Source organism: Panulirus ornatus, chromosome 57, assembly GCF_036320965.1.
Source record: "Panulirus ornatus isolate Po-2019 chromosome 57, ASM3632096v1, whole genome shotgun sequence".
Taxonomy (NCBI): Eukaryota; Metazoa; Arthropoda; class Malacostraca; order Decapoda; family Palinuridae; genus Panulirus; species Panulirus ornatus.
Window position 1 is genome coordinate 19,603,014 of NC_092280.1, and position 26,191 is coordinate 19,629,204.

Here is a 26,191-nt window from a genome sequence, read left to right on the forward strand (position 1 = left end):
GAATATATATATATGGAAAGCAAAAATGGGTATGTTTGAAGGAATAGTGGTTCCAACAATGTTATATGGTTGAGAGGCGTGGACTATAGATAGAGCTGTGCGGAGGAGGGTGGATGTGCTGGAAATGAGATGTTTGAAGACAATATGTGATGTGAGGTGGTTTGATCGAGTAAGTAATGAAAGGGTAAGAGAGATGTGTGGTAATAAAAAGAGTGTGGTTGAGAGAGCATAAGAGGGTGTTTTGAGATGGTTTGGTCACATGGAGAGAATGAGTGAGGAAAGATTGACAAAGAGGATATATGTGTCAGAGGTTGAGGGAACGAGGATAAGTGGGAGACCAAATTGGAAGTGGAAAGATGGAGTGAAAAAGATATTGAGTGATTGGGGCCTGAACATGCAGGAGGGTGAAAGGTGTGCAAGGAATAGAGTGAATTGGAACAATGTGGTATACCGGGCTCGACGTGCTGTCAGTGGATTGAACCAGGGCATGTGAAGCGTCTGGGGTAAGCCATAGAAAGTTTTGTGGGGCTTGGATGTGGAAAGGGGGCTGTGATTTCAGTGCATTATACATGACAGCTAGAGACTGAGTGTGAACAAATGTGACCTTTATTGTCTTTTCCTAGCGCTACCTCGCTCACTTGCCGGGGAGGGGGTTTTCATTTCATGTGTGGCAGGGTGGCGACGGGAATGAATAAGGGCAGACAGTATGAATTATATACATGAGGGTATTCCCTCAAAGGCCCAGTCCTCTGTTCTTAACGCTACCTCGCTAATGCGGGAAATGGCGAACAGTTTGAAAGAAAGAAAAAAATATATATATATATATATATATGTATACGTTGAGATGTATTTGTGTGTATCTGTGCATGTGTGGACGTGTATGTATATACATGTGTATGTAGGTGGGTTGGGCCATTCTTTCATCTGTTTCCTGGCGCTACCTTGCTAATGTGGGAGACAGCGACAAAGTATGATAAATAAATGTATATATGTGTGCGTGTGTGTATGTGTATCCTCCCCTCCAGTTTTTACTTTTTCAAAAGATGGAACAGAGAAGGGAGCCAAGTGAGGATTTTCCCTCAGAGGCTCAGTGGGATATATATATATATATATATATATATATATATATATATATATATATATATTGCGAGGCGTGGGCTATGGATAGAGATGTGCGCAGGAGGATGGATGTGCTGGAAATGAGATGTTTGAGGACAATGTGTGGTGTGAGGTGGTTTGATCGAGTAAGTAACGTAAGGGTAAGAGAGATGTGTGGAAATAAAAAGAGCGTGGTTGAGAGAGCAGAAGAGGGTGTTTTGAAATGGTTTGGGCACATGGAGAGAATGAGTGAGGAGAGATTGACCAAGAGGATATATGTGTCGGAGGTGGAGGGAACGAGGAGAAGAGGGAGACCAAATTGGAGGAGGAGAGATGGAGTGAAAAAGATTTTGTGTGATCGGGGCCTGAACATGCAGGAGGGTGAAAGGAGGGCAAGGAATAGAGTGAATTGGAGTCATGTGGTATACAGGGGTTGACGTGCTGTCAGTGGATTGAATCAAGGCATGTGAAGCGTCTGGGGTAAACCATGGAAAGCTGTGTAGGTATGTATATTTGCGTGTGTGGACGTGTGTATGTACATGTGTATGGGGGGGGGGGTTGTAATGTTAATGGGATGACCTTCATTAGGGCCACAGTTGCCCATGCCATCTCAGATTAAAAGAATAGTTAGTTAAGGTACGAGTTTGCTGCCTGAAGGGGATGTGGAAAGTGTTAGTCGTTGTTTGCAGGTGACACAGCATTGTTGGAAGATTTGGGTGAGAAACTGCTGAAGTTAGTATCTGAGTTTGGGAGAATGTGTGAAAGGAGTGAATTGAGAATAGTGTGAATGAAAGCATTATTATTAGGTTATTTGGGGTTTGTGAGTTTGAATGGAGAAAACAAGGAGGAAGTGGAGTGTTCAAGATACCTGGGAATGGACCTGGCACTGAATGGAACCATGGAAGCAGAAGTGAGTCGTAGAGTGGATGAGGGCACAAAAGTGTTGGTAGCATTGACTAATGTGTGGAAAGCGAGGTCACTATTTGGAAGGGTGAAATTGGATATCTTTGAAGATGTAGTTGTCTCTTCGATTTTTTACAGATGTGAGGTATGGGCTATAGATGAGAATGTCAAGAGGAGGCTGGATGTGTTGGAAATGAAATGTGCAAAAGACAAAAAGTAGTGTGAGGTGATCAAGTAAATAATAGAAGGGTAAGTAAAAGGTTTGGTAACAAGAATAGTGTGGGTAAGGGAACTGAAGACAGTGTGCTGAAATGGTTTGGATACATGGGGAGAATGAGTAAGGAGAGGTTGACAAAGAGGACATATGTGTCTGAAGTTAGGTGGAGAAGGAGAAGAGGGAGATGAAATTAGAGATTGAAGGATGGAGTGGAAAGGATTTTGAGCTATCGGGGCCTGAACATGCAGGCGGGTGAAAGGAGTACACAATACAAGAGTGGAATGGAGCAATGTGGTATATAGGGGGTTAAGGGCATATGAAACAGTTGGGAAACTTCACAGAAAGATCTGTAGGGTTTGGTCGAGTTTACACATGACAGCTTGTGAGTGTAATTGAGCGAATAAGACCTTTCTTCGTCTGTTCTTGGCACTACCTCCCTTAACATGGGAAACAAAAAGTATGAAAGAAAAGAGTATATATATATATTTTTATTTTTTATTAAATATACATATATATATATATACTGTAAACAAATGTGTGTATAATGTAAAGTGCTGCTTTAGGTTGTATTTAAATATTGTTTTAAAGGCCTGTACTTGAACTAGAGCACTTCCAAAGGGTAACAGCTGCAGCAGGTTTCCTACTTCATCTCATTAGTACCTGGGAGGAGTCAGGGCGATCATTACCAGAGTTCATTATTGTATTTGTAAATTGAATGGCTGGAGATGGGTGTGGTATGAGTGTATCCATGGTAACCTGTTTGTACATTCAATCAGGTGTTGCTGTTGGAGCTCATGTGATAACCATAACTTAGAGCTGTGAACTTTTTTTATATATATATATATTAAATTTTTTTTTTCGCCCGGATCCTCGTGGGTGTGTATGGATGGTCAAAGGACAGTCAGAGAACAGGTTCTCTCCTTTGTTAACAAGTTGTTTTGTATAATGAGACAGTTCCACAAATAAACTTATTTGTTTGAGCTTAAGAAGTGTGTCCATTTCTCTGTTCACTTATTTAATGTTCTGTAGTTGTGAATGTAGTTATCCTTCAAAAGTTCAGTACAATAAAGTATTGTCTACTACCTTAGATTGTATATTTCACACCTCTATGATAGCATTGATTTACATTATATTTTAACTGTCTCATTGTCTACATTCATTTTCTATCTATCTATCTATCTGACACTCATTCCAATTGGAACTCCCTTGCAGGATGGCCATGGCAACATATTCTCCATAACTAAAGAACTCCAGTGCTGCTTCTTACCCTCTAGTGCCTGACATTCAGGCCATTGGCAGAGGGTAAGTCTAGTGCAGTGTTTGCAGAGGCTTCTACCTAATGTTTCTAATGACTACTTCTAATGCTTTTACCTACTACTACTACTACCTAAAGCTCTTGCCTGAATGTTCCTGCCTACTGCGTCTATCTACTGCTCCTAACATTTTGCCAAAAGGCAGGGCTAACACACAATGCTCACATGCATTTTCACTTATTATTTCATTATTCTTAATCACTGTTTCCCGCATCAGGTAACAGACATAGAATGGCTCATCCACTCGTATATACAAACACACACACACACACACTTTTTTTTTCATACTATTTGCCATTTCTCGCATTTGGGAGATAGCGTTAAGAACAGAGAACTGGGCCTTTGAGGGAATATCCTCGCCTGGCCCCCTTCTCTGTTCTTTCTTTTGGAGGAAAAAAAAAAAAGAGAGAGGGGAGGATTTCCAGCCCCCCGCTCCCTTCCCTTTTAGTCGCCTTCTACGACACGCAGGGAATACATGGGAAGTATTCTTTCTCCCCTATCCCCAGGGATAACAGACATATATATATATATATTTACTTATTTTATTATACTTTGTCGCTGTCTCCTGCGTTAGCGAGGTAGCGCAAGGAAACAGACGAAAGAATGGCCCAACCCACCCCCATACACATGTATACACATACACGTCCACACACGCACATACACATACCTATACATCTCAATGTATACATATTTATACACACAGACATATACATATATACACATGTATATAATTCATACTGTCTGCCCTTATTCATTCCCATTGCCACCGCACCACACATGAAATGATGACGACAACTCTATTTCTTGCACGCCTTTCACCCTCCTTCATGTTCAGGCCCCGATCACTCAAAATTCTTTTCACTCCATCCTTCCACCTTCAATTTGGTCTCCCACTTCTCGTTCCCTCCACCTCTGACGCATATATCCTCTTTGTCAATCTTTCCTCACTCATTCTCTCCATGTGACCAAACCATTTCAATACACCCTCCTCTGCTCTCTCAACCACGCACTTTTTGTTACCACTCATCTCTGTTACCCTTTCATTGCTTAATCAAACCACTTCACACCACATATTGTCCTCAAACATCTCATTTCCAACACATCCATCCTTCTCCGCACAACCCTATCTATAGCCCACGCCTCACAACCATATAACATTATTGGAACCACTATTCCTTCAAATATACCCATTTTTGCTCTCTGAGATAACATTCTCGCCTTCCACACATTCTTCAACACTCCCAGAACCTTCGCCCCCTCCCCCACCCTGTGACTCGTTTCCACTTCCATGGTTCCATCAGCTGCCGAGTCCACTCCCAGATATCTAAAACTCTTCACTTCCTCCAGTTTTTCTCCATTCAAACTTACTTCCCAATTTACATGTCCCTCAACCCTAATGAACCTAATAACCTTGCTCTTATTCACATTTACTCTCAGCCTTCTTCTTTCACACACTTTACCAAACTCAGTCACCAACTTCTGCAGTTTCTCACCTGAATCACCCACCAGCACTGTATCATCAGCGAACAACAACTGACTCTTTTCCCAAGCTCTCTCATCCACAACAGACTACATACTTGCCCCTCTCTATAAAACTCTTGCATTTACCTCCCAAACAACCCCATCCATAAACATTTTAAACAACCATGGAGACATCACGCACCCCTGCTGCAAACCGACTTTCACTGGGAACCAATCACTTTCCTTTCTTCCTACTTGTACACATGCCTCACCTCCTCGATAAAAACTTTTCACCGCTTCTAGCAACTTACCTCCCACACCATATACTCATAATACCTTCTACAGAGCATCTCTATCAACTCTATCACATGCCTTCTCCGGATCCATAAATGCTACAAACAAATCCATTTGTCTTCCTAAGTATTTCTTACATTCTTCACAGCAAACACTTGATCCAGTGAGTCAGTTGTTGTTTACTGATGATACAGTGTTGGTGGCTGATTTGGGTGAGAAACTGCAGAAGCTGGTGACTGAGTTTGGTAAAGTGTGTGAAAGAAGAAAGCCAAGAGTAAATGTAGATATGAGCACGGTTATTGAAGTTCAGTAGGTTTGAGGGACAAGTCAATTGGGAAGTAAGTTTGAAGGGAGAAAAATTAGAGGAAGCAAGTGTTTTAGATACCTGGGAGTGGATTTAACAGCAGATGGAACCATGGAAGTGGGAGTGAGTCACGGTGGGGAGGGGGCGAAGTTTCTGGGAGTGTTGAAGAATGTGTGGAAGGCAATAACGTTATATCGGAGAGCAAAATTAGGTATATTTGAAGGAATAGTGGTTCCAACAATGTTATATGGTTGCGAGGCGTGGGCTATAGATAGGGTTGTGCAGAGAAGGGTGGATGTGTTGGAAAAGAAATGTTTGAGGACAATATGTGGTGTGAGGTGGTTTGACAGAGTAAGTAATGGAAGGGTAAGAGAGATGTGTGGTAATAAAAAGAGTGGTTGTGAGAGCAGAAGAGGGTGTACTGTCTGGATTTAGAAAGGGAGCTGTGTTTTGGTGCATTACACATGACAACTAGAGACTGAGTGTGAATGAATGTGGCCTTTGTTGTCTTTTCCTAGCGCGACCTTGCACAGGGGGAGGGGGGTGCCATTTCATGTGGGACGTGGTGGCAACAGGAATGGATGAAGGAAGCAAGTATGAATATGTACATGTGTATATATGTACATGTCTGTGTATGTATATGTATGTATATGTTGAAATGTATAGGTATGTATATGTGGGCGTGTATGTATATACATATTTGTGTGGGTGGGTTGGGCCATTCTTTTGTCTGTTTTCTTGTGCTTCCTTGCTAACGTGGGAGACAGCGACAAAGTATAATGAAATGAATATGAATCAATATATTTTCCTTTCGTGTGTATTCACGATTTCCTGCATTAGCGAGGCAGCATCAAGAACAGGTGCATGAGCCTAAGAGGGAAAAATCATCACTTGGCCCACACCTTTGCTCCTTCGTTTGAAAGGGAAAACGATGGGAGGATTTCCAGCCCCCTGTTCCCACCCCTTTTAGCCACCTTCTTCAAAACACAGAGAGTACGTGGGAAATATTCTTTCTCCCTTATCCCTAGGTATAGTATATGTATATATTTTTTCATTGTACTTGATCGCCATTTCCCGCATCAGCAAGGTAGTGCCAGGAAACAACGAAGAAATGGCCCATTCACTCATACATCAATGCCTATACATTCACATATGCATACATATATACATATCAACATATTCATAAATACACATGTCTGTATTCATACTTGCTTGCCTTCATCCATTCCCAGTGCCACCTTGCCCCACAGGAAACAGCAGCACTACCCCCTGCTTCAGTGAGGTAGCACCAGGAGAACAGACAAAAAAAGGCCGCATTCATTCACACTCAGTCTCTAGCTGCCATGTGTAATGCACCAAAACCACATGCCTTAGTTCAGTCCACTGACAGCACATCAACCCTGGTATACCAAATTTTCCCAATTCATTCTATTCTGTGCACGCCTCACCCTCCTGTATGTTCAGGCCCCAATATCTCAAAATCTTTTTCACTCCATCCACCCACCTCCAGTTTGGTCTCCCACTTTTCCTTGTTCCCTCCACCTCAGACAAATGTATCATCTTTGCTGTTTGTCAACCTTTCCTCGCTCATTCTCTCCATATGTCTAAACCATATTAAGCCTTGGGGAAACCACAGAAGGGTCTGTGGTGTAGCACCCTTCCTGAAGCAGTTGTGGGAGTAAAAGGAGGTGAGTTCTTGACTGATGTGGGTAAAAATGAAAGTCGATGCTAAGAGATTGGTAATTATTGGTGCTTATGCACCAGTCCATGAGAAGAAAGATCATAAGAGGCAAGTGTTATGGGAGCAGCCAAGTGAGTGTGTCACAAGTGTTGATGCAAAATGACTGGGTATTAGTGATGAGTGATTTGGCAATGAGTAGGAAAAATGGTCATTGGCCATTAATGGATTACATTTTAATTAATAGGCTTATGAATGAGACATCATTGAAAATGTGATGAGAGGGACAGCTGGTAAGATGTATGAAAACTAACTGGTGGAGGCAAGGGTGAAGATTTGCAGTGGTTTTAGAAAGAGGAAATAGAAGAGTGGTGTAAGTGAGCTTGGAAAAGAGACTTGTGCAAAGGAATAACAGGAGAAATTGAATATAGAATGGCAAAAGGTAAGAATAAATGAAGGAAGGGCAGTGGGTGAGGAATGGGTGGTATTTAGTGAAACAGTGCTGGAATGTGTGAGAGATGCATGTGGTATAAGAAAGGTGAGAGGTAGGCAGTTAAGAAGGGTGATGAGTGGTGGTATGAAGAAGAAAAGTAGCTTGCAAAAGAGAAAAGGGATGCAATTGAGTGGTACTTACTGGGAATTAGTTCAAAATTTGGTTATACAAAAGAGAAAGTTGCAGGAGGTCAAGAATGTGCAGGGATTGAAAAATAGAGCAAATGAGATTTGGGGTGAACAAGTATTGGTAAACTTTAAGGAGAATAAGATGTTTTGGAAGGTTAATAATGTGCGAAGAATGAGAACAAATAGGAACATTGGTGAAGGGGCAAAAGGGGAAGTGGTAACAGTTAGTGGAGTGAGTATTTTGTATGGAGTATTTTGTAGGACTTAATTGTGTTTGATGATATGGTGACAAGTGTCAGTTGTTTGGTTCAGGATGGTATGCACTGAGTCATGGAGAGTGGTTTTGTGAAGAGAGAAGAGGTGGTGACAGCATTACATAGCATGAAATGTGGCAGGTGTAGATGGTGCTGCTGATGAATTTATAGAGATAGGGATTGAGTTTCTTATTGGTCAGTTATGATTTTCATATGTATAGATCATGGGAGGTTCATGTAGTGCCATTGTATAAAGGAAAATGAATGATAAAGGTGAGTGTTCATACTACAGGGGTATAAGTTTGTCGAATGTTATGTGCTAAGCAGTATGGGGAAAAAGAGATTAAGAATAAAGGCATGTACAGAGCATCAGATTGAGGAGAAACAGCGTGATTTCAGAAGTAGATGTGTGGAGCATGGAAGAATGTGTATGAGAAATACTTGAGAAACTAATTTTTATGTGGCATTTGTGGATCAGGAGAAAGCAGTATGATAGAGATTACCTTTGGGAATTAAGGATCCCTTCTCCTAGGCACCCTATTTACTTGAAATAATTTTTACTGGAGTTTTTAGCCTGTATGCACGTGATGCACACCAAGTACATTAGTGTAAAATTAACCCTTTCCCTGTGGTAGACTTGGTATTCACTTAGTACAAAATATTCTCAAGTATTAAAGATCTCTATAAAATTATAATCATTTTGATGAATTACAGGATATGCCTGGTTAAACATAATGTGTGTGGTATGCATCTTAGTGTTTGATACTCCGCTTAGTGACTGAGGTACTCCAACAGTAAGTAATGTCAAGTTTATATGGTTGCATGAGTAGTATAGACGTGTTATTGTGAAAACATACGACTGCTAAGGATTTTCATGATGTATAACCGTTATCTTGTGAGGTTGACTCAACTTTTTAAATTATTACATGAAATGAGGGTACAGATTTCATACGAGCCACTTTGATGTTTCTCCTTAATCTGACCAGTATATGAAGAAAAAAGATATAGGAACTAGAATGTTTTTAGATACCTGGTGGTGGACATGACAACGTATGGAACTTTTGAGAGGTGAAGTGAATCATAGGCAATGATCCTTGGTGAAATATGAAGTCTGAAAAGAGAGGACTCTGTTTACGAGGTTGATGATAGGTATACTTAATGGTTTGGTATTACAAGGGTCCTAATGGAAAAGAACATTGGAAGGTGAGTGTGCTGGAGATTAGATTTTTGAGGTCAATATTGGGTGTGAGGAGGACTGAACATGGAAGGAATGATAGCATAATAGAGGTGTCAGGGGAAAGTAGAGTATGAATGAGAGCTTGAACGGAGTACGCTGAAGTGGTTTGGACATCTGAAAAGGATGAGTGAAGAGAGACAAAAAGAGGATGTAAGTAAGTCTCAGATGTTGAGGGAGCAAGTAGAATGAGACTAAAAATGAGATGGAGAAAAAGATACTGTGTTCAGTACTTGAACATACCTGAGGGAAAGGGGTGTGCAAGGGTTTTAGATCACACTGGAGTAACATGCAGTCATTGTGCTGAACGAGAGCGTATGGAATGGTTAACAGAAACTGCTGAGAGGTTGTAGGGTTTTGCTGTGAATGATAGACTTTGATTTTTGGTGTATTACACAAAATTTCGTGGGTGGTAGTGTTCAAATGAGGCATGTCTAGTCTGTTCCTGACACTACGTAGGAAAAGACAAATGGTGTGGAAAAAGCTCCATTCGCTCAACCACGATCCAGTTGTCATGAGTAATTGATCTGTGCGTAGTTGTTAGGTCAAGTGAGGTCACTGCCCAGCCAACAAGATAATTGTGTATAACATCGATAAGTGTTTTCCTAACGGTTAGGTGTTGCTTCACTTTAATATACATTTACCAACCCTTCAGTTTATATTTGTGTATTTTTTCATTACAATGGCACCATCTACTCCACCCATATACATCCTGTGGTTGGTGTTTTATTCAGGATTTTATGGTAATGGGATTAGATGGAGGGTACAGAGATTGTTTTACCCGCGTAAACCATAGTAATCTGGAATAATATATTAAATAGTGATCTACCATAGTATTCTGGAACGAAAGGGATCTAAGTGAAATTAAGGCAGCGCTTAAGTCCTTAACGGCGGAAATTCTAATATTTAAGGATGGGATACAGCGTTTCAAAATATTAACCTCTACCTCCCCTCCAGTTCCAACATACCCCATCCCCCCTTGCTCGCACCCTCCCCACACAACCTACCCTCCAACACCTGCTCAGCAACCACTGCCTGTCATCCCTCCCTCGCTGGCATCCTCCCAACAAACCCTATCCCCTCACAGCGCCTCCTAAACTTCATCATCTTCACTCTATCCCTCACTCCCCCGTCCTACTACCTCCTCGCGCCGTAACCCAGACTCCCAGCCCCGTCGCTGCGCTCCACTAGGCTCTCTCTCGTCCTACGTCACACCTCAACCATCTACTTGCTCCTTCTTTCTCATGGGACCACCTCCTCTCGCCCCCAGCTTGGCCAACTCCTTCTTGTCCCTTCCACTTTTGCCACATTTATCCTCCTTGTCAACCTCTTGTCACTTATTCTCACCATATGTGCAAACAATTTCAGCACACCTTCTCTAGCTCTCTGGGCCACTCTCTTCTTAACCTTTAATTACTTGCTCGATCAAACCACCTCACGCCAGATACTGTATTGTCCTCAAATGTTTAATTTCCAGCACATCCACCTTCCCCAAAACATCCTCGTTTATAAGCTCATGCCCACTCCCCATCCTTCTAACTTCCGCCCTCCAAAATGACTGACTACCTCTCTTCCACACATTTTCCAATGCTTCAAGGAACCTTTTCCCCCCCTCACCCATCCTTGACTCACTTCTGCGTCCATGGTTCCATTCGCTGCCATTTACAGAGAGTTCAGAGCAATTGAGTAAAAAGCATTCGGTGCCTTCTTTTTGGCAGTTGTATCATTGTCACGAAGGTTCTTGTTGTAAGCAGGAAGGTACGACTCATGGTGTCTGGGCAATGTGGTGTCTGATGGGTTGGAGTTCAAGACTGAGCTGGGAGATCGTTTGTTTAGTGCCTGTTGGGTTATTTTTAGTGTCTATGTTTTGTGACTGTTAAGGGTGAGGGGAACCTGCGGGTAGAGGTAACTGAATTGTGAGGCAAAGTCACGCTTTTTATCGATACTTGGAGCTGGCGGTGGACTATTGTTTGGCTTAAGCGGGAGAGGTATTGTGCTGCTGCATATAATTGGGTGGTGAGCATGTTGAAGTTGGCCTTTATTTGGATCTTTGTTTCCCTGTGGCGTTGAGTGGTTGTGGTTGCGAGGCAGACAGTGATTGTTCTGGGAGCACAGTGTCGTGTGGTTTGCATCTCCGTTATATTTGCTTTTGCGAGGGTGCAAAACCTGGCAGGTGAGATGGAGTTTCAAGTGGAACTTCCACAATTGTTTACGTAAGATGTTGAGGGATTCTTTTTCTTCATATCTGGTGCTAGTTGGTGTTCTAAGGGCATTTAGTTTGTAGGGACCCTCTGGAAAAGGGGTCACTGGGGTGATATGATAACATTAAAAACATATTCGCAGCAGAACGGCAAAGTTAATGGGCGCACACAGACATAAGCAGGTTAATCTGTATATTGTTTTATTGCAAAAATATGTTCAAGTTAATTGTAAGAACAAGCTTATGAAGGTTTTTCCTAAGAATATTTGAGATTATTCCTCACTCATATTGTGCAATGGATATTTGGAATGCTGTTGTGAGAGGGTTAGACAGGTCAATAAACATAAGGAGCTCAAAGGGATGTTTGTAATTGACAAAACCAAAAAGAGAGAAACCAAACAAAAACTAAAACGAGAGGAATTGAGAGAGAAGAATAGCACCCACTTCTTGTTCAGGGAAACCAAAATTAATGATTTATTCATGCTTCATGGATCTCTATGGTGGAGTGGTTACTCAGTAAATCAACACATGTACGGACCAAACTGGGGGCGGGTCTGTAATGGGTTCGAATCCTTGGTGCTGCAGGTGGCTGGCTGGTAGCCCCGTTTTTCATCCTTTAGAATTGGTCGATAAATTGAGTACCTGGGTTTAGGTTACGATGTACATGCAAACATGTGTAGCATTAATGAGATGTCCATGATTAGGGGAAATGTTGCCCAAGTTGCCCCAGCGAATATAAAAGGTTGAAAGATAATTTATACAAATGCTGATGTACTGTAGTCAGTGGTAGGGAGCTAGTGCTCAAAGACCAAGTCAGGGAAAATAACCTTGACACTGTTGGAGCACTAGAAAAAAAAACTCATAAAAGGGGTACAAAATCTATCCATATAAGTACGCACAATAGTAAAGGCGGACAGGACAGAAAAGATAAATGGGAGGGGAAGGGGGGAGGTTGAGGGAAAACCCCATTTAGATAAGGAACCCCATTAAATTTTAGAGCGTATTGACATGGCAGAAACATAATGTGGTGCACATTAGTAGACATCTTAGTCTTTCCCACCATACTTTGATTTGCCTACCACTAGGGAGCGAGTGTTTTTACAGGGGAAATCAGGTGACGACTACACCTGGAGAAATATCATGCCTCCCAATCACCTACACAGGTTCATTAACATATACAGTCACCACCAAGCCAGGGCCAAGAATTTGATGTGACACCTGTGCTCCAGCTGTGTTTTGGCCAACAACACCACACACACACACACACACACAACTCATCTACATGCTATACATACATGCAGTGTGCTTAAATGTGGGTATCTAAACATATAAGAACATAATTCAATTGTTTTCCTTTGAATGTGAGATACGGTAGGTGTAATTCACAGCCATCTACTAGTTATTAACAGGTTAGGCGTATTGTGACATATGGCTGACCCTGGTTACTTGGTTACTAGTTTATGTGTTTGCATTTCACGTCATTGCTGTTCATGTTTTCGATATGCAGTTTCATTTATTTATCTTGGTAGATATGGTTAAGTGCTGTGAGCTGGTCATTTGCCATTATTTAAAGACAAAAAGTAAACTCAATGAGGACCTAATTGGAAATGAGTATTAGTGTACACAGTATTCTTGCCTTTGCCAAAATTAATAACGTTCACACACACACACACACACACACACACACACACACACACACATATATATATATATATATATATATATATATATATATATATATATATATATATATATATATATATAGTTACAAAAATTCATCTCAAACTCAACCTAGCTTTGATGGGTTTTATGTAAAGTTTCAGCAGTAGAAGTAATTTCATGATCTATGTTACTTCTTAAATTTTCACTTGGCTTAGATACCAAAACTAGGGGTTGATCTAAATGCCCGATTAGCAAAGAACGGTAATTTGACACAAAACTTTACAAAAGAGAATGTAGGAAAACTTACCAACATTATGGACATGCTCTTGATGGCGATGTATTTTGTTTTCACTTTGATTTTCTTAAGCCGTTCTTGCCCAAATTTCTCTTTCAATAAAAGAAAGACCGGGAACATCTGAAAGGAGTTTTTTTAAAGGTAAGTTTTTGAGGGACTTTTCCTTATAATTAATTACCTTGATCACATTGATGTAGATAATGTCATTTTGGCTGTGTGCCAAGACCTTCAGAAGTGGGTTTTCTGACCTTTTTTTTTTTAATAGATTTGTCAATAATTCTGTTTAGAGAACAGAGCAGAATTGTATAATTTATACATATATATATTTATCAGGGGGACTTATTGCGTCGATCATATCCCTTTGAGGGTTGTGTGTGCCACTTTGTCTGGGCTGAGCCCAATGGAACCGCGTGATCCAGGCTGATTTGCCCGTAAAAGTTTTTCCTTTTTCTTTACAATTACATAGATAATGTCCAAATCAGTAATGTGTGCCATTTTGGCTGAACTGAGGTCGAAACCAGGTGTTTCCGGTCCTTTCTTTTTTTTATTATTAATTTGCTAACAATGCTATTTCGAGCCGGGAAACCAACATGGCATGGGATGAATTTTCAATCCATGCTATGTATACTCCGAGCCTGGAATGGACGTTCAAAGCCAGGTTTTGTAGGTGTTTTCCTTATGAATATATGGATCATATTAATCAGAAATAATGTAGATTGCGTTCATTTGAACAATATATGCTATATTGGATGAGTTAAGACTTTAGGAACATGGATTCTCAGGGCATTTTCTTTTTCAATGGATTTTCAGTAGAGCTGTGTAGACCCCAGAAAGGTGTTTAAACTTTTTGTTCTATTGATTTTTCAGATATTAATTTTTTTTTAGGAAAGTGTGTCATTACGGTTGCTCTGATACCATCGGAACATGGTATTCTGTGACTTATTATTTCTGGGGAAAATATGTTTGCTTGGAACGGATTTAATTATAAAAAGGAAGCAAAATACTTTACCATTATGACATCACAGGACATTTTTTTTATGTTCTATTTTATAATACTTTGATGTTAAATTACCTTTTCCTGCTTTTCCGGCATTTATCCCAACCCCTCAGTTTAATGTATTTTAATGTATTACTGTATTACTGTATTAATGTATTTTAATGTATTTAATGTTTTAATGTATTACAAAAAATGTAACATGCACGTATTTTTTTTCTTCTTGCTAGTACTTTATTTCCAACAAAGCTGAGTCAGTTTGAGGTTAATCCATTTTGGCAAAATACTTATAAAGATATACATTTTGATAACATGGATTAACTCCCCCACACCTTTGCTGAGTAATGTAGTATTCAATAAGAAAAATATATGCCTAGTATGTTAAGTATGAATATATTTCGCCGAGGATGATACAGATTTCCAATCTGGTCTTCTTCATTGAATTCACTTTTATTTTTGAGTGATGGAAACTGACTACTTCACAGCACTTAATGATATAAACCAAAAGAAAAAGGATAATTTGTACATAGATTTCAAGCGCATACATTATTAGTTATCACGGGGGACAATAATTTATTTTTGTTTCCTATGTTCTCTTCTATGGTAGGGATGCTGGTTAAATGACCCTTAACCTGTAATATGGAATGAACCCAACATGACCTATTAATTAACCATACACATCCATTTGTGGTGTATTTCCTATTCCCGTCCATTGCTCCTGAATCATACCCATCCTATCATACATATCGATGTAGATAATTCAATTGTGTAATTCATTGCTTATACATATCAACAAATATATGTGATTATTACACGAAAATGCTTTTGGGGAACTTTTCGTGTTTTATTTCCCCCGTGGACTCGGGGAACTTTTCGTGTTTTATTTCCCCCTTGGACTCATAGGAATATCTTGATCACACGCAAAAATTGTGATCCTTTCCATCATAGGAATATAGTATCTAATGCAACGCCATAGTAAAGAATTAGCTCTCTCCCACCCCCCTGGGACTCGAATAATCCCCCCCCAAACCAGCCCCAGACACAACAACCCCCCCTTGAACTCCCCTCCACCACAACAGCTGAAGCACAAGTGTCACGTCGATAAACCAGGTGGTGGTGTGTGTGGTGGCCGCCGCTGTACACGATAAATCATTTATTCCTCTGCTTCATCCAGGCTCAGAGGACTCTCGGGGTGAGTAGGGAACCGACAGATATTAACTGAGGTGTTCATGGACAGGTGTAAAAATGATCGGAGTGAGGTGTAGTCTGGTACTGTATTTCCCTAATTTATCTAAGGATGTCAGGGATTTTCATGGATTGCATGATGGAAATAAGAGTAATTTATATGTATATTGAAATTCAGTGAATATAAAAAGAACATAGGATTCGAAATCTGAGGAGGTTTGACCCTACATAATCTTAGGACCACTGGGAATGTCATGGCCAAAGGGTTCTGTCAGAAAAAAAAAATATATGTAGTGCACAAATTTTCCTTATCTTAAAGTGTGAAATTTGGTCATATGTCTGAGGGAGAGCAGGTATTTTCTCTGTTTTTTATCTTTTCTCGTATGGAATTTTCCACTTTCTCTTTTAGAACTTAGGTTTTGATGCTGAAGAACTCTAGTGGTATGGTTATGAAGTAAAGGGAAAATGTAGGGTGAGATGATAATGAGGTAATGTAAAATACTAATGGCTGTAGAATCATAAAGATAACCTACTTTTTTTGATGCTGCAGATAACAAATGGGTTCTGTTAATGGGTATACTCCATCATTATTAAAAAAACATCCCTTGATGATGTTATGCGTCATTTGATTCGAGTGGTAGATAGTTAGTTCATATAATGATAAAGATAGTGCACCCTTACCCTGTGCATGGGATAGATCCCCTTCAGCACTGATTCAGTCCCTGTATCCTTATAGAGGTAAGAACTCGCCCCAATATATCCTGCAGAAGTCTGATTGCGTCATATTTAAATGGTAAGATGCATGGCAGTATTCAGTGAAATGCAATATTGTTATGGGAAGCTACCCATTTGCAGACCTCACAGGTATGTTTTCATGTATTACGACAACTCCAAGCAGTTTGTGGATTGATTTATAAGTTGAACAAAGCTGTATAGAAGCTGAACAATAGCCTAGTCATGATTTGTGTTTGGCCATACACAGGAAGTTCATTTGTGAATGTCCGTGTGCATGTGCAAGGAAATTTACAAAGTACTTCAGAATTTTCTAGTTGACTGAGTTGAATAAAAGTGTGACCAGGTGATACCTTACTCTAAACTGTAAACTTAAAGTATCTTTTCCTCAGAGCTTCTCTCAGATTCAAAGCGCAGCCTTCATTTTGTGGACTCTGCGGAGTGCAAAGAATCCAGAGGTATCAATTGCATCAGTTTGTATGAGCTGGAATGCATGCGCCCTTTTTCAGATACTTCATTTTGAGATACATTCAAACACATTACATGTGTTTAATTAATAGATATTGATTTTATGACCATTACATTATTTTATCGAGTTAGGTATCATAAGGATAGGATCTCCCTAAATAACAAATGCTGTAGAATACCATCATAGACCTTGCAGTAAATGTTATAGTGAAATTTTATGCAAATCATCAAAAGTGGTGGAGCCATGGAGCAAGGGTTTTTGCATGTGAAGCATCATTAGCAGGTGAGGTTTTTGCTAATACAATATAAAAAGAGCTAAGTGCCACTGGCTGAGACATGCTGACACCAGACTGTGTAGTACTTACCAATGTTTTAGTAATATTCTCTCACAGAAGCGTATTTCTCCATAATTAAGTTGAGGTTTATGTTACTTGTTTTTTAGGTATTCGGACATCCAGCAAAATTTAGGATAGGTTTATTAGGTTAGGCTGGTTTGGTTGAAATTGTGTTTGATGTTTTATGAATGACTCTAGCTGTCATTTCTATCACAAATCACTATTTTTTGTGATTTTCCCCACCCAAAATTCAGTGATATGTGAAGTTTTGGTGTACTGACAAGATATGATGGTACAAGTTTCTAAGTCCATTATCATGGAAACTCCATGTATAATGTTCTGTCTTTTTAACTCCTGTTCTTGAGTTGTTAGCTAGTTAATTGTATATGCCAGTTACGATAATTTTAACAGATCTTTACTGTGGCACAATGCTTTGTATCTCAAGAATGTTTTACAACAGGGTAAAGGTCTAAAATCTCATTACTTCCTTGATCATGTTATTGCACATGCTGCATTTTCTTTGTTTAGAAAAATATCTTTCTGTATGTATGTGAATGTATGGGAGTATATATTTTTTTCCTGGGGATAGGGGATTAAGAATACTTCCCACGTATTCCCTGCGTGTCGTAGAAGGCGACTAAAAGGGGAGGGAGCGGGGGGCTGGAAATCCTCCCCTCTCGTTTTTTTTTAATTTTCCAAAAGAAGGAACAGAGGGGGCCAGGTGAGGATATTCCGAAAAAGGCCCAGTCCTCTGTTCTTAACGCTACCTCGCTAATGCGGGAAATGGCGAATGGTTTAAAAAAAAAAATATATATATATATATATATATATATATATATATATATATATATTTTTTTTTTTTTTTTCCAAAAGAGGGAACTGAGAAGGGGGCCAGGTGACGATATTCCCTGAAAGGCCCAGTCCTCTGTTCTTAACGTTACCTCGCTAACGCGGGAAATGGCGAATAGTATGAAAGAAAGAAAAGAAAAAGAAAGAATATTTTTTCCTGTAAAACCCTTGCTTCATACAACTATTTCAGTGGACTATCACCACAGTAACATCACGGAGGGTGTTAAGGCTGTCATCCTTGTCTTTTTAGGAATGTAGCTTGAATTTCATCCGGTGTTGAATTCTCTTTAGGTTGATCAGTTGCTTCAGTTATGGCTCTTTGTACTGTTTTGATATCTGTAAGGGCATTCTTATTAAAGTGGTTAGATAGTATATCATCCATATTTTTTTCTTCATTTTTGTGCTGAAAACTGATTTTATTAGTTGATCAGCTGTTATCATATTCTTTAGCTGTTATCATATTCTTTCAGGGTTAGTGTTATGATAACAATCCTGCTCTGAAAGGTCCAGGCTCTGATTTTTTGTTTTTTGGAGTATTCTTGTATACAAATACAATTTTAAGACTTTGTTCAGTCCTATGAATCATTTTCTTCACATTTATCTCTGTACTTTTCTGGTGAAGGAATGTCAGTGTGGTAGAAAGTGTACCAAGACTTTATTGAAAGTTGGCAAGTGGAGTAAGCATTTGTCTTGCATGGAGCATGCCATGTTACTGCCAGTGGGTCAGTCTTGCAATTACCATCATTGTGTGTGGATCTGAGCTGCTTGTGCACTTTGGATGTACGTACTAACGTGTTCTTTAATATGGCATCCAAACGTCCAATAACATCTCCCACACCAGATTAGGAGTAATTCAGAAGAGAACCTCTCTGACCTTAGAAATCTTACAATGTGCTGATAAAGAAGCCAAAGTGCTGAGGCATGCTTACAGCTTGGGTGAATCTATAATGTGCAACATTGGAAAGAATGCAGAAAAGATTCTAAGTGCTGTGGTCCGCTTCTCTACTGTCTGCCAAGTTAACCACAAGGGTTAGGCATCCTCTTATTGTGAAGATGGAGAAAATGTTCTCATTATACATAGAGCATGAAATGAAGAAGAAAAGCAGCCTTTTTTTTTTTAACCTTCAATTTAGGTATAAAGCTCTGAAGTTTTATGAGCTTTTATTTAAAGAAGACAATGTAGCTGAGCCAGAGCCATTTCAAGCATGCAAAGGATGGCTAAGTCAGTTTATTCAATTTAAGTAGCTACATAATGTGAAGGTAATTTGAGAATCCACCAGTCCTGTATGCAGTTCCTCTTTAGTGAGGTATTTGCAGGATGTAACCTTTACATAAAGGGACATGTGCAATTTCTGAACTGTTTGATATATTGTAGATACAGCTTAGGTAACTGGTATTTTTGTTGTCTGAAATGGCCGATTTCCCCAAGCATTTTGGATAATAGGATTTGCTGTATTTAAAATTAATATCCCTCTGCATACTCTCTTCTAAGGATCATAAGTAATGTTCTGTACATTAATTCTTGCTCTTGATATTTTTCTATGTAGAAAAAAATTGTGAAATGTAGTTATCGATTAACCAAAAACTTGCGATTATGCTAATAAAGTAGCTTATGAATTAAAAGATTCATTACAGCCTTCAAGTGTCTTTTTTCAGATGGCACCTAGTTTGATGTTAACAAAAATGCCAATGACACCATTTCGTGTGATGGCGCTGGTGGCAGGTGTGGCTGCAATTTGTCTTGTCTTCTCTGCTTTGACGACAACTGGACGTCAGCAGAAATTAGGAGCAGTCTTTGAACAGCCTTCATTACCAAATAAGGTTGGATGTTTTTCAAAACTTAAACAAGTTTCCACTGTAATTTTTTGAATGCTTAGTTCAGTTATTATCTGCACAGTAGATTTATTTACGATGTCTAATCTTAGAACAAGAAATAATTATGCCAGACTGAGAGAGTCTCTCAACGTTATTATCTTTTTCTCATATACTTGGCGTAAGCCATGTTATGCATGCTTTCCTGAAATGTTGTTGTAATTGTAAAAACAGTACTTTTACACACTGATGTGTATTTCCTGATTCTCAGCTCCAGCCTGTGAGAGTCTTTGCACAAACATGATTATTGCTACACAACTGTTAACAACCTTTCTATAATGAATTTTTAGATATTTTTCCTGCCTATTCCTATTCTATTTATTTATTTATTATTTTTTCATTCCCCACCTGGATCTTAAATTTCACATTGCTGTATTTGTGCAACCATATTACTGTTGACTGTTTTCCTCAATAAAGACATTGCCCAGATAAACTTTGAATGTATACATAAAACGGGGAAACAGAAGAAGGAGTCACGCAGGGAGTGCTCATCCTCCTCGAAGGCTCAGATTAGGGTGTCTAAATGTGTGTGGATGTAACCAAGATGAGAAAAAAGGAGATACAGGTAGTATGTTTGAGGAAAGGAACCTGGATGTTTTGGCTCTGAGTGAAATGAAGCTCAAGGGTAAAGGAGAAGAGTGGTTTGGGAATGTCTTGGGAGTAAAGTCGGGTTAGTGAGAGGACAAGAGCAAGGGAAGGAGTAGCACTGCTCCTGGAACAGGAGTGGTGGGAGTATGTGACAGGGTGTAAGAAAGTAAACTTTAGACTGATATGGGTAAAACTGTAAGTTGATGGAGAGAGATGGGTGATTATTGGTGCATATGCACCTGGGCGTGAGAAGAAAGATCATGAGAGGCAAGTGTTTTGGGAGCAGCTGAGTGAGTGTGTTTGTAGTTTTGATGCAGGAGACCGGGTTATAGTGATGGGTGATTTGAATGCAAAGGTGAGTAATGTGGCAGTTGAGGGAATAATTGGTGTACATGGGGTGTTCAGTGTTGTAAAGGGAAATGGTGAAGGGCTTGTAGATTTATGTGCTGAAAAAGGACTGGTGATTGGGAATACCTGGTTTAAAAGGAGAGATATACATAAGTATACGTATGTAAGTAGGAGAGATGGCCAAAGAGCGTTATTGGATTAGGCGTTAATTGATAGGCATACAAAAGAGAGACTTTTGGATGTTAATGTGCTGAGAGGTGCAACTGGAGGGATGTCTGATCATTGTCTTTTGGAGGTGAAGGTGAAGATTTGTATGGGTTTTCAGAAAAGAAGAGAGAATGTTGGGGTGAAAAGAGTGGTGAGAGTAAGTGAGCTTGGGAAGGAGACTTGTGTGAGGCAGTACCAGAAGAGACTGAGTACAGAATGGAAAAAGGAGAGAACAAAGGACGTAAGGGGAGTGGGGGAGGAATGGGATGTATTTAGGGAAGCAGTGATGGCTTGCGCAAAAGATGCTTGTGGCATGAGAAGCATGGGAGGTGGGCAGATTAGAAAGGGTAGTGAGTGGTGGGATGAAGAAGTAAAATTATTAGTGAAAGAGAAGAGAGAGGCATTTGGACGATTTTTGCAGGGAAAAAAATGCAAATGAATGGGAGATGTATAAAAGAGAGAGACAGGAGGTCAAGAGAAAGGTGCAAGAGGTGAAAAAGAGGGCAAATGAGAGGTGGGGTGAGAGAGAATCATTAAATTTTAGGGATAATAAAAAGATGTTTTGGAAGGAGGTAAATAAAGTGTGTAAGACAAGGGAACAAATGGGAACTTCAGTTAAGGGGGCTGATGGGGAGGTGATAACAAGTAGTGGTGATGTGAGGAGATGGATTGAGTGTTTTGAAGGTTTGTTGAGTGTGTTTGATGATAGAGTGGCAGATATAAGGTGTTTTGGTCAAGGTGGTGTGCAAAGTGAGAGGGTTAGGGAGAATGATTTGGTAAACAGAGAAGAGGTAATAAAAGCTTTGCAGAAGATGAAAGCCGGCAAGGCAGCAGGTTTGGATGGTATTGCAGTGGAATTTGTTAAAAAAGGGGGTGACTGTATTGTTGACTGGTTGGTAAGGTTATTTAATGTATGTATGATTCATGGTGAGGTGCCTGAGGACTGGCTGAATGCTTGCATAGTGCCATTGTACAAAGGCAAAGGGGATAAAAGTGAGTGCTCAAATTACAGAGGTATAAGTTTGTTGAGTATTCCTGGGAAATTATATGGGAGGGTATTGATTGAGAGGGTGAAGGCATGTACAGAGCATCAGGTTGGGGAAGAGCAGTGTGGTTTCAGAAGTGGTAGAGGATGTGTGGATCAGGTGTTTGCTTTGAAAAATGTATGTGATAAATACTTAGAAAGGCAAATGGATTTGTATGTAGCATTTATGGATCTGGAGAAGGCATATGATAGAGTTGATAGAGATGCTCTGTGAAAGGTATTAAGAATATATGGTGTGGGAGGTAAGTTGTTAGAAGCAGTGAAAAGTTTTTATTGAGGTTGTAAGTCATGTGTACGTGTAGGAAGAGAGGAAAGTGATTGGTTCTCAGTGAATGTTGGTTTGTGGCAGGGGTGCGTGATGTCTGCATGGTTGTTTAATTTGTTTATGGATGGGGTTGTTAGGGAGGTGAATGCAAGGGTATTGGAAAGAGGGGCAAGTATGCAGTCAGTTGTGGATGAGAGAGCTTGGGAGGTGAGTCAGTTGTTGTTCGCTGATGATACAATGCTGGTGGCTGATTCGTGTCCGCTTTCTTCTTTCACACACTTTACCAAATTCAGTCACCAACTTAACTAACTATATATATATATATATATATATATATATATATATATATATTTTTTTTTTTTTCAAACTATTCGCCATTTCCCGCATTAGCGAGGTAGCGTTAAGAACAGAGGACTGGGCCTTTGAGGGAATACCCTCACCTGGCCCAATTCTCTGTTCCTTCTTTTGGAAAATTGAAAAAAAAACCGAGAGGGGAGGATTTCCAGCCCCCCGCTCCCTCCCCTTTTAGTCGCCTTCTACGACACGCAGGGAATACGTGGGAAGTATTCTTAATCCCCTATCCCAGGGATAATATATATATATATATATATATATATATATATATATATATATATATATATATATATATTTTTTTTTTTTTTTGCTTTGTCGCTGTCTCCCGCGTTTGCGAGGTAGCGCAAGGAAACAGACGAAAGAAATGGCCCAACCCACCCCCATACACATGCCTTGATTCAATCCACTGACAGCACGTCAACCCCGGTATACCACATCGATCCAATTCACTCTATTCTTTGCCCTCCTTTCACCCTCCTGCATGTTCAGGCCCCGATCACACAAAATCTTTTTCACTCCATCTTTCCACCTCCAATTTGGTCTCCCTCTTCTCCTCGTTCCCTCCACCTCCGACACATATATCCTCTTGGTCAATCTTTCCTCACTCATTCTCTCCATGTGACCAAACCATTTCAAAACACCCTCTTCTGCTCTCTCAACCACGCTCTTTTTATTTCCACACATCTCTCTTACCCTTACGTTACTTACTCGATCAAACCACCTCACACCACACATTGTCCTCAAACATCTCATTTCTAGCACATCCATCCTCCTGCGCACAACTCTATCCATAGTCCACGCCTCGCAACCATACAACATTGTTGGAACCACTATTCCTTCAAACATACCCATTTTTGCTTTCCGAGATAATGTTCTCGACTTCCACACATTCTTCAAGGCTCCCAAAATTTTCGCCCCCTCCCCCACCCTATGATCCACTTCCGCTTCCATGGTTCCATCCGCTGCCAGATCCACTCCCAGATATCTAAAACACTTCACTTCCTCCAGTTTTTCTCCATTCAAACTCACCTCCCAATTGAATTGACCCTCAACCCTAGTGTACCTAATAACCTTGCTCTTATTCACATTTACTCTTAACTTTCTTCTTTCACACACTTTACCAAAGTCAGTCACCAGCTTCTGCAGTTTCTCACATGAATCAGCCACCAGCGCTGTATCATCAGCGAACAACAACTGACTCACTTCCCAAGCTCTCTCATCCCCAACAGACTTCATACTTGCCCCTCTTTCCAAAACTCTTGCATTCACCTCCCTAACAACCCCATCCATAAACAAATTAAACAACCATATATATATATATATATATATATATATATATATATATATATATATATATATATATATATATGTATATATTATCCCTGGGGATAGGGGATTAAGAATATTTCCCACGTATTCCCTGCGTGTTGTTGAAGGCGACTAAAAGGGGAGGGAGCGGGGGGCCAGAAATCCTCCCCTCCTTGTATTAACTTTCTAAAATGGGAAACAGAAGAAGGAGTCACGCGGGGAGTGCTCATCCTCCTCGAAGGCTCAGAGTGGGGTGCCTAAATGTGTGTGGATGTAACCGAGATGTGAAAAAAGGAGAGATAGGTAGTATGTTTGAGGAAAGGAACCTGGATGTTTTGGCTCTGAGTGAAACGAAGCTCAAGGGTAAAGGGGAAGAGTGGTTTGGGAATGTCTGGGGAGTAAAGTCAGGGGTTAGTGAGAGGACAAGAGCAAGGGAAGGAGTAGCAATACTCCTGAAACAGGAGTTGTGGGAGTATGTGATAGAGTGTAAGAAAGTGAATTCTCAATTAATATGGGTAAAACTGAAAGTTGATGGAGAGAGGTGGGTGATTATTGGTACATATGCACCTGGGCATGAGAAGAAAGATCATGAGAGGCAAGTGTTTTGGGAGCAGCTGAATGAGTGTGTTAGTGGTTTTGATGCACGAGACCGGGTTATAGTGATGGGTGATTTGAATGCAAAGGTGAGTAATGTGGCAGTTGAGGGAATAATTGGTATACATGGGGTGTTCAGTGTTGTAAATGGAAATGGTGAAGAGCTTGTAGATTTATGTGCTGAAAAAGGACTGATGATTGGGAATACCTGGTTTAAAAAGCGAGATATACATAAGTATACTTATGTAAGTAGGAGAGATGGCCAGAGAGCGTTATTGGATTACGTGTTAATTGACAGGCGTGCGAAAGAGAGACTTTTGGATGTTAATGTGCTGAGAGGTGCAACTGGAGGGATGTCTGATCATTATCTTTTGGAGGTGAAGGTGAAGATTTGTATGGGTTTTCAGAAAAGAAGAGTGAATGTTGGGGTGAAGAGGGTGGTGAGAGTAAGTGAGCTTGGGAAGGAGACCTGTGTGAGGAAGTACCAGGAGAGACTGAGTACAGAATGGAAAAAGGTGAGAACAATGGAAGTAAGGGGAGTGGGGGAGGAATGGGATGTATTTAGGGAATCAGTGATGGATTGCGCAAAAGATGCTTGTGGCATGAGAAGAGTGGGAGGTGGGTTGATTAGAAAGGGTAGTGAGTGGTGGGATGAAGAAGTAAGAGTATTAGTGAAAGAGAAGAGAGAGGCATTTGGACGATTTTTGCAGGGAAAAAATGCAATTGAGTGGGAGATGTATAAAAGAAAGAGACAGGAGGTCAAGAGAAAGGTGCAAGAGGTGAAAAAAAGGGCAAATGAGAGTTGGGGTGAGAGAGTATCATTAAATTTTAGGGAGAATAAAAAGATGTTCTGGAAGGAGGTAAATAAAGTGCGTAAGACAAGGGAGCAAATGGGAACTTCAGTGAAGGGCGCAAATGGGGAGGTGATAACAAGTAGTGGTGATGTGAGAAGGAGATGGAGTGAGTATTTTGAAGGTTTGTTGAATGTGTTTGATGATAGAGTGGCAGATATAGGGTGTTTTGGTCGAGGTGGTGTGCAAAGTGAGAGGGTTAGGGAAAATGATTTGGTAAACAGAGAAGAGGTAGTGAAAGCTTTGTGGAAGATGAAAGCCGGCAAGGCAGCAGGTTTGGATGGTATTGCAGTGGAATTTATTAAAAAAGGGGGTGACTGTATTGTTGACTGGTGGGTAAGGTTATTTAATGTATGTATGACTCATGATGAGGTGCCTGAGGATTGGCGGAATGCGTGCATAGTGCCATTGTACAAAGGCAAAGGGGATAAGAGTGAGTGCTCAAATTACAGAGGTATAAGTTTGTTGAGTGTTCCTGGTAAATTATATGGGAGGGTATTGATAGAGAGGGTGAAGGCATGTACAGAGCATCAGATTGGGGAAGAGCTGTGTGGTTTCAGAAGTGGTAGAGAATGTGTGGATCAGGAGTTTGCTTTGAAGAATGTATGTGATAAATACTTAGAAAGGAAATTGATTTTTATGTAGCATTTATGGATCTGGAG

The 26,191-nt window shown here is 40.2% G+C and overlaps 1 protein-coding gene across 2 annotated transcripts in view; it reads left to right on the plus strand.

The window, feature by feature from the left end:
• Nucleotides 1-11,425: 11,425 nt before the first annotated feature.
• The window catches only part of LOC139766225 (putative protein-lysine deacylase ABHD14B), a 65,444-nt gene continuing 50,678 nt past the window's right edge, over nt 11,426-26,191 (plus strand). Inside the window, exons 1-2 of one of the 2 annotated variants that reach the window (XM_071694548.1) lie at nt 11,426-11,550; nt 19,754-19,918. In XM_071694548.1, coding sequence (XP_071550649.1) covers nt 19,754-19,918 — 165 coding nt within the window. In that variant the 5' untranslated portion in view covers nt 11,426-11,550. Of the gene's footprint in view, nt 11,551-15,563; nt 15,721-19,753; nt 19,919-26,191 lie in introns of those variants that run through there. The other variant, XM_071694547.1, reaches the window with a different exon arrangement.